This window comes from Cyprinodon variegatus, unplaced genomic scaffold, assembly GCF_000732505.1.
Source record: "Cyprinodon variegatus isolate N-32 unplaced genomic scaffold, C_variegatus-1.0 Scaffold1859, whole genome shotgun sequence".
NCBI lineage: Eukaryota > Metazoa > Chordata > Actinopteri > Cyprinodontiformes > Cyprinodontidae > Cyprinodon > Cyprinodon variegatus.
Genome location: NW_015152312.1, coordinates 53,637 through 62,985, shown reverse-complemented (window position 1 = coordinate 62,985; position 9,349 = coordinate 53,637). Strand labels below are relative to the sequence as shown.

Sequence of the window (9,349 nt, the reverse complement as noted above, 5' to 3'; positions counted from 1 at the left end):
AGGTTAGCCACAGTCAGCAGGTTAGCCACAGTTAGAAGGTTAGCCACCATTTGTAGGTTAGCCACAGTCAGCAGGTTAACCACCATTAGCAGGTTAACCACCATTAGCAGGTTAGCCACCGTTAGCAGGTTAACCACTGTCAGCAGTTTAGCCACCATCAGCAGGTTAGCTACCATCAGCAGGTTAACCAACATTAGCAGGTTAACCAACATTAGCAGGTTAACCAACATTAGCAGGTTAGCCACCGTCAGCAGGTTAGCCACCGTCAGCAGATTAGCCACCGTTAGCAGTTTAGCTACTGTTAGCAGGTTAACCACCAATTAGCAGGTTAGCCACCGTTAGCAGTTTAGCTACTGTTAGCAGGTTAACCACCATTAGCAGTTTAGCTACTGTTAGCAGGTTAGCCACCGTTAGCAGGTTAGCCACCGTCAGCAGTTTAGATACCCCTAGCAGGTTAAGCACGGGTAAATGTTTACTCAGAGGAGCAGATTAGATGTGGGCACCATCATCAAAGTAATAATAAAATTAATCTTCCTTAAATGGTTCTTAGTTCCAACTAAATAACTTTGCACCAAAAACTCATCCTTCAGTTTAATCCCAGAAGGGAAGAATTAACTGCAGCATCATGAAACCAGAACAGGGAATTCCCTGAACTTCCTCTTCCTCAGTAACCAGGCTGTGAAGATGCTGGAGTCCAGGGAGAAGGCCACGCCCAGCATGTTCGGGGAGCTGCTCCGGAACGCCAGCATGGGCGACCTGCGCAGCTGTCCTGTAAGGCTCCAGGAATTAAAAACTCAGAAACCTCCTGCTGGTTCCAGACCTTCACGTCTACCGTCTGCCTCCTCCTCAGAGTCAGTGCGGTCAGCAGCTCCGCATGGCCCGCGTCCTCCTCAACAGCCCGGAGATCATCACCATCGGCCTGGTGTGGGACTCGGAGCACTCGGACCTGGCCGAGGACGTCATCCACTCGCTGGGAACCTGCCTGAGGCTGGGAGATGTGAGGAGTTACAGCAGCAGACCATCAGATAGATAAACCAGAGTATGGTCAGCCAACGTGCTGATCGAGCCTCCATCTGCAGCTGTTTTACAGAGTGACGGAGGAGAAGGCGCGGCAGGCGGAGCTCTACCTGGTGGGCATGGTCTGTTACTACGGGAAACACTACTCCACCTTCTTCTTCCAGACTAAAATCAGACGCTGGATGTACTTCGATGATGCTCATGTAAAGGAGGTGAGATCCAGACCCCCCCGGTCTGTAGCAGGGCTCTGCAGCCAAACAGCCATTTAGCCCAAAGTCTGGCAAAGTTTTAAAGCAGCAGAATATGAGTAATAGGAAATATTTTGCATCTTAATCAATCAAAAGTTTATCTGTATTTTAACTTCTGGCCCCAGAAACAGTTTAGTTTTTCTTATTTCATTCCGTTGCGGAAATGTGTTCATATATCCTTATTGTAATGCTACGTTCACGCTGGAGGCGCTTTGAGCATCAAAAAAGCTTCTGCTGCTGCAGGACCTTTTGCCTACGTTCACACTGCAGCCTGAAGTGACCCAAATCCGATTCTTTTGCCCAAATGCGACCTGGATCCGATTTTTTTCACGACAGTCTGAACGACACAGATCTGATTTTTTTCCAGTGCAACCCAGAACACTTAGCCCTTTGGTCCTGAATCCGAAACGAAATAGATTTTTTTAAAATGCGACTTGTATCTGAAAGAGTCGGATTTATCCGACCTGACTGACATTAATACCCAGAAGCTACGGAGAAGCGGCAAGAATAACAACAACCATTGCGGATGATGATGCGGGGATTTATATTTATGTTTAAACATGTTGAAAAGATTGAGTTATTTAAGGTTTGGAAAGATTGCTAGATGCGCTCCCATGCTACCGTCCATGTTTACTTCTGTAAACACAGAGCGCGCTGGCCTGTGACATCATCGCGTCTTCTACTGCGCATGCAGGACACTTACGTCGTATAAATGCAGTTCACACAGGAGATCACATACAGGTGGGAAATATTTGGAAATGTGAACGACGCTAAACAATCGGATTTCAGAAAAATATTGGAATTGAGCACCAAAGCCTGCAGCTGGAAACCAGTCTTTGATGTGTGTCAATGATAGAATTTGAATGTAAACCAGCTGCTTCTGCCGCTTGAAGCGCGTTAGGTGTGAACGTAGCATAATCGTATCATTTAGCTACTGTTTAAAGCCAATGAGGATCTGAAGAGCTGCAGGTTGCAGACCGTGGGTCCATAGTTCGGTTATATTTAGACCAGTTTCAGTCACTTTAAACCTGGTTTGTAGAAACGGTCTATCCTGAATGTCTCCTCACCCGGTTCTGTCAGTGGGCGACGTTCAGGATGCCTTCAGGGAACTCAGGCAAAGTTCTGACCTTTAGTTCTGGTTTCAGTTTGGGCTTCATGTGGGAACATCAGATCAAGCTTCAGAGCTGACAGGCGCCCCCTGCTGGTCATCATCAGCAGTAATGATGAAGGAGCTGCATGGATTTAATCTTCTTCATCCTCAGGTTAACTTCCTGTTGATCACAAGAATAAAAGCTGGTAGTTCCAGACTTTTCCGTTACTGTAGAGGAAATATCTGATGAGTTTCCACCCCACCCCCACCCCCCTCCCAACATGCGGTTCGATGTTGGGTTCTGTGAAACGAGGAAATCCCTCCATTGTTTGTCGGTGCAGCTGGACTGAAGGTGTGGTCAGAGGCTCCACGCTTTCTGCCCACACTGCAGACCTCCATCTCTTTCTCTGCTGAACAAACAGCCAGAAGCTTTGGTTTGGTTATTGTTGCGGCGGGACGGTCCGCTCCACGCCGGGACGTCCTGTCACATCCGATGGCAGCCGTGGAAAATGGAGGAAGGGTGGAAATGATAAAGAGAAGCGTCTCCTTTCCACAGAAAAGATAAACGGAAGAGGTTTGTTTTTCCATCAGGGTGAGGAAAGTTCTGATCTTTGATTTGGATTTAAACAATCCAGACGGATTCTGGAAATAATGGAAAATAACTTTAGTTAAACATCACTGACTAAATCTATTCTAACTTATTATTAAAATTATCATTATTATGAAGAGTTTAAACACAATAAAAACATAATAATGGAAAACTTTACAGGTATAATTCATAATGAATATAAACTAAATGTAAAATTGTTTTCAGATCCAGTTCTTATATTGTTGCTTGATAATGGTTCAACTGGTTTATGCTTTTATTGCTTTCTGTGGAAAAACTGATAAACATTTTGATCTTAGTTTAATATATTTATTCGTGCGTCCCAACACTCTTATTTTGAAATTTAGCGGATCAGTTTTACTCTCCGTCAGTCAATGGAAATCTTTGCATCATTCAAACTAGCAAACATTACTTGGGCTCTTTTTTTCTTTTTTTTGAAGAAAATCTTATTTAATAAATATCTACCACAGGACATTTGTTCTTTTTTAATAACCTCAGACCTTAGGTTTAAATTAAAAATAAAATATTAAAATGAAGGAATAAATAATATTTGCTTTGGGTCGCTGATATTTTTTTAAATAGATTTATTTTTAAACTAAATTTTTTCCCCCTTCAAAGATGATATAGATATAGAAAAAAAAAGGCTTCATTCCTGCGAATAAAATCCGCTTAGAGACGCAAACGTCACGTGCTTTCTTTGCTGCTCAGTGGGTAGCACTGCTGCCTTGCAGCAAGAAGGTCCCGGGTTCGATTCCGGCCTGGGGTCTTTCTGAATGGAGCTTGCTGTTCTCCCTGAGCATGCGTGGGTTCTCTCCGGGTACTCCGGCTTCCTCCCACAGTCCAAAAACATGACTGTTAGGTTAATTGGCTTCACTAACTCCTCCTTAGGTGTGATTGGTTGTTTGTCCTGTTTGTCTCTGTGTTGCCCTGGCAACCTGTCCAGGGTGGACCCCGCCTCTGACCTGCAGACAGCTGATGGACACCAGCACCCCTTACCACCCCAACTAGAATAAGCGTGATGGAAAATGGCTGGAAAGTAAAACTTTACAACAGGTCGCTAATATTTTGAGAAAGTAATGTTTAAAAATCCTCTTAAAAAATATGAAAAAGTATATTTCTGCAAAGTCAGTTAGTGGAGAAAATGCTAAAGCTAGCAGCCAGTCCAGGAGTGAAAGGATGTGCAGGAAATGATCCCATAAACACGTGGAGTGAGTCTCTATAAACAGCAGAGAGTCTGAGGCTGATTCTAGCAGTGTTGGTCTCCATGGTAACCCTCCTCTCTGCAGAGCCGTGCGTTCAGATGGCGTCGGTAGATCGACCGGTCCAAACATCCCGCTGCGTGTTTCTGTTTCCTCCAGATCGGCCCCAAGTGGAAGGACGTGGTGTCACGCTGCATCAAGGGCCACTACCAGCCGCTGCTGCTGCTGTACGCGGACCCCCGGGGGACGCCGGTGTCGGCGCCGGACCTGCCGCCGCGTCTGGACCTGCAGCACCTGAACAAGGCCAGTTACGACAGCGAGGACTCGGGTAAACAGACCGTCTGCATGAAGCAGCTGTTAGGAGCTGGACCATAGCGATGACATCATCACTGCCCCCCCCCAACAGGCCGGGAGCCGTCCATCTCCAGCGACACGAGAACCGACTCGTCTACAGAGAGCTACTGCGGCCGCGGGCCCCCCCACTCCCACCATGAGGCCCAGGGAACCCTCATCTCCCCGCAGCGACCGGACCGCGCCGCCTCGCTCTGCAGCCTGGAGGCCATAGGTACCAACCCCCCCTCAGACCCGACCCGCTGGTTCCTCCATCCTCACTCATTCACTGTGATGCATGAACTGTAATCCATCCCATAATGCATCTGTCATCAGACCGCCTGGCGGACGGGGAGCAGCAGCAGGCTCTGAGGAAAGGAGGCGGGGCCTTGGACAGGAGGCGGAGCTCCGGGCGGTCTCGGCGAATTAAACACGAACCGTCATCAGCAGGTTACCATAGCGATGGTAGGCGGGGCTTAGACTTCATTCATATTTTCCTCTCTTCACAGAGAAGCTTTGCTTTGGTTCCTCATGATTCATTCATTCACTCTAAGTTCTGCATCGCTGCTCTCCTCAATCCTCCTCCATGTCTCCTCCTTCCTCCTCGGTCTCCCACACTGTTTTCTTCTCCTCCATCTTCCAGGAGAAACCCTGAAGGAGCAGCAGGTTCCTCGTCACCTCCCCAAACCTTCCTCCTCCTCCTCGTCTTCCACCAGTCGCCTCAGAGACTTTAAGGACACCATGACCAACATCATCCGCCCCCTCTCCTCCTCGTCTTCCTCCTCTCTGCCAGCCGCCGTCTTCTCCTCCCCCTCCTCCTCCCCCTTCATCCAGAACCTCCCAGGTCCAAATGCGGCTCCGGGTTCCTCTAAAGTCCAGGACTGGGAGGCTGACAGCACCAGCAGCGAGTCCAAGTCCAGCGCCTCAGGAGGAGCGGGGCGGTACCGACCCGCCTGGAAACCGCGGAGGGAGACGCTGAACATTGACACCATCTTCACCCGAGAGAGGCGGAGGCAGGCGGGGTACAGCCCCCTGGGAGGACCCCCACCTGATGGGGGAGAAGCTGCTGATGGAGGAGACGCCTCCTTCTCAGCCCAGGAGGAGGCGTCCTCCGTCAGACCTGGATCCTCCAGGACGCTGCCCACCTCCTTCAGAGAGTCACGGCTCCCTCCTCCTCCTCCTCCTCCTCCCAGGTTGATCCAGAGGATGGAGAGCGGCTATGAGAGCAGTGAGAGGAACAGCAGCAGCCCTGTGAGTCTGGAGCTCAACCTGGGAGACAGGTGAGGAACCGGGGAGGGGCCGAGGGGACGTAACCCTCTATTAGCGCGTTCCTGTGGAGGGTCCATCACAGTCAGTGCTGTCCCAAACCATGTAGTGGGTAGGGCAAGTAGAAGATGGAAGATTCTCCTTTAAATAGTTTGATTTGACTGGATAGATTTATTGTTAAGAAAATGGCAAACGTTTGATGTGATGTCATCCTGCGTCACAGAGCTACAGCCATGAAAATTGAAGGTTGTCATAGTAACAAATGCTTCCCTTTTCTGTTGGAGGGAAAAACCGGCACTTTCTCGTTTACACCCCCTACCTTCAATCCAGGCGCCTTCCACAGCTGTGAAAGCGACTTTATTGGGAATGTTAAGGTTAGCGGTTAGCGGTTAGCCGGTGTAGATAGCAGATTGACTCGGGGGCCTGCGCCTTTTGATGACGTCATAATATGGCAATTCCGCCCGTCACAATATGGCAACTCCACTCAAACAAACTACATTGCGCCCGCGGTCTCTATTTGTTCTCGTTACAAATGCAGACCGCGGCTCAATGTAGTTTGTTTGAGTGGCGTTGCCATAATGTGACGTCATCGGGAGGCGCAAGGCCGATGGCGAATTCGGTGACGTCATCGGAAGGCGCAGGGACCATGGAGAATTTCTTCGTAAAATTGTCCGTTTACAAACCGCAGTCCCGCATTCAAATAAAACCTACACCCCGCTATAATTACTTTAGTAAGCTGTCCAGACCGTCAAAATGTTTTGCGCAATTGTGCAAACGTTAAAACAATTATGGCAGCCCGAGTCAATCTGGTACCTACACCGGCGGTTTGGGATTCAATCCTAGAGTCTCTTTCTGCTCTGATATGCTAACAGCAGTTTATGGTTTCTGGCACAACTGGATGAACGTCTTCAATCTTCAGCAGAACATCGAGGTTCACTTTCTGACGGATTGTGTTAAAAATGCAGGTTGAACCAGTTTGAACATGAATTACTGACTGAAAAACCACATTTATTCCATAAGAAACATTTAAATCAGTAAGGTTTAGATTAGACAATCGCTGCTCACAATGACTCCCTATAACCATCCATAGAACATATAGGAAACTCCTGTTATTAGACAACACTGACCCCCGCAGGTCCAACTGGAAATTACACTTCAAAAAACAATCACTGTTAAAAGACATTTTAAAGGTATAAAATATCAACAAGATAAATTAAGATAAAGCCAGTAGGGAAGAGTGATGATATAGAAACTATCTTCTTGTATTTATTTTTATCATTTTATTATCATCTAGTTTGTATTAAATAGATGGAGGGCCGGTAGGAAAACAATGAAGATGATTTTGTTTCAGACTAACTGATTAAAAGCTGTTAATATGATTAAACAATAAATATTTTAAAATCCCTGCTGCTTAAAGTCTGAAATGTTGGTATCTGCATCTGTTAGAGGTTTAGAAATTAAATTACAGCACTGAGATGAAAGTTTAGCTCTTCTGTCTAAATGTTAAAGTCCGTCACTAAAATTTAAGACATGAATAAATCCATCTAGATGAACTGATGCTGTCTTTGTTCTGCAGGGACAGCGCTGTGAAGAAACCTTCCTCCTCCTCCTCCTCCTCCTCAGGACCATCATGGAGGAACATCAGGTCAAAGAGCAGCGGCTCCTTGCTGCAGGACATCGGCTCCACCAGCAGAGGGAGCCTCGGTACGGAGGATGAAGTTTAGAAGTCATGACCCAGACCCGGCTGTTCTCTAAGCTGTGATGTTTGTGTTGCAGCGCCCCCTGCAGGCCGCAGCGAGCTGGACGAGCTGCAGGAGGAGGTGCTGAGGAGAGCAAAGGAGGAGGAGCAGCAGCGGCGGCAGGAGAAGGAGAGGGAGGCGGCTCTGGGCTTCAACCCGAGACCCAGCAAGTTTCTGGACCTGGACCAGCTGCAGGTCCAGGGTGAGTTCTGCAGCTCTGATGGTTCAGAGAGTCGGGCTGAAGCGCTGCAGACTGCGAGCTCAGCAGATATGATGAACAGCAGGAATGTCCCTCTGACCTGCTGAGCGGCTCAAACCGAAACAAACGAAGCGATGAACCAGCAGCTTCTCCCATTGTTCTGACTCGGTTTGTCCTGCAGGTAAAGGCGACAGCTTTGACAGGTGTGTGATGGAGGCGGAGCTTCTGCTGGACCAATCGCTGCGTCTGGAGCAGGCAGGCGAAGTCACAGCGGCGCTGTCTGCGGTCAACGAAGCCGTCTGTAAGCCCCTCCCATTGCACTGACCCCGGCCCTCACTAACAATGTTTAGACCTCATGTTTGATATATTTAGTTGCACTACAGAAATGATCAATAAATAAGTTAAAATCTCTTAATTTAAGTGTATTTCCCCTTAATTTGAGCAGGTAAATATGATGATCTGCTAATGGAATGACTATAATAACTCTAAAAATAAGATAATTAGATAAAATGCACCTGAAATAAGACATTATAATTATTTTTGATGCCCAAATAGCTGCTCTGTACCAGTTAGAGGTTTTCCAGCCCAAACGTTTGTTAAAAACGCCACAACCCGCCCAATTCACATATATCCTTATATTTACTGTGTGAACATGAACACACTTCAGTACAACTTAATTCACCACTACATGTCAAAATGCTTCAATCCAACCAGTTTTTCTCCATATTGATGCCTCCAGTAAAGCACATTCACATGAAAATTAATCTTAATTAAAAACATTGATCATTTATTGAACAAGATGTAATAATTTCGTATTTAAAGTACTTTCAGAAGTTTGAATTCTGAATATGAACAGACTTTTCCTAAAGTTAACTTCTAAACCGCCGATCTGACTCCCAACCAGCCCAAAGCTATTTTTAATCTCAAAATAAAAAATGAAAACCACCCAATAGGGCGGGTTACCGCCCAATCTGGCAACACTGTGAGACTCCTCTCCTTATTTATGGACCAAAGTAACATGATGCATAAGAAGAAGAGGCTGGATTGGATCTTTTTTCTGAGCCTTCAGGCTGGTTTCAGTGTTTTTCTGTTGGTTTTACATAGTTTCTGTTTATTATTTCCTCATTTCTGACACACAGCAGGCCTCACGTCTCATAAACACTCTGATTTCATGTTTCCTTTAAATGATTTTTACATGAAAACCATCATATGTTATTATTTTCTTTCTTTTCATTTCCCATTTATTCTTTCTTTTCTTTATTTTCTGTGTCCGTTGTTCTGTAACTCCCCCACACACGCGCTGCAGCCAAGCTGCGCTCGGTGGCGACTGAGGTTGGAGCTAGTAGCCACAGTCGGCTGCAGCGCTGCACCAGGAGAGCCCGCAGCCTGCAGCAGCGCATGCAGCTGCAACAGGAGGCAGTAAAACAGGAAGCTGTGCTGCAGGAGGAGCAGCAAAAGGAGGAGCCCAGGTACCACTTGCACTGAACGCAGCCAATCAGAGGTCAGGGAGGCTCAGGCTGTCGGGGGTCAACAAAACCAGCTAATTTAACTCTATTCAGTCTATTTCTATAGCTCCAATTCACATCATGTCATCTCAGGTCACTTTCCAGTTCACCAGATCATCCAGTCAGATTGATTCAAAGTTTTCTATCTA

General features: G+C 46.9%; 1 protein-coding gene across 4 annotated transcripts in view; it reads left to right on the top strand.

Moving 5' to 3' along the window:
- The window catches only part of LOC107104721 (inactive ubiquitin carboxyl-terminal hydrolase 54-like), a 31,095-nt gene that overhangs the window by 12,579 nt on the left and 9,167 nt on the right, over nt 1-9,349 (top strand). For 3 of the 4 annotated variants that reach the window (XM_015404795.1, XM_015404796.1, XM_015404798.1), the window contains exons 7-17: nt 669-771; nt 851-997; nt 1,080-1,229; nt 4,321-4,489; nt 4,568-4,726; nt 4,828-4,956; nt 5,135-5,771; nt 7,334-7,461; nt 7,534-7,698; nt 7,877-7,996; nt 9,002-9,164. In XM_015404795.1, coding sequence (XP_015260281.1) covers nt 669-771; nt 851-997; nt 1,080-1,229; nt 4,321-4,489; nt 4,568-4,726; nt 4,828-4,956; nt 5,135-5,771; nt 7,334-7,461; nt 7,534-7,698; nt 7,877-7,996; nt 9,002-9,164 — 2,070 coding nt within the window. The remainder of the gene's footprint in view (nt 1-668; nt 772-850; nt 998-1,079; nt 1,230-4,320; nt 4,490-4,567; nt 4,727-4,827; nt 4,957-5,134; nt 5,772-7,333; nt 7,462-7,533; nt 7,699-7,876; nt 7,997-9,001; nt 9,165-9,349) is intronic. The other variant, XM_015404797.1, reaches the window with a different exon arrangement.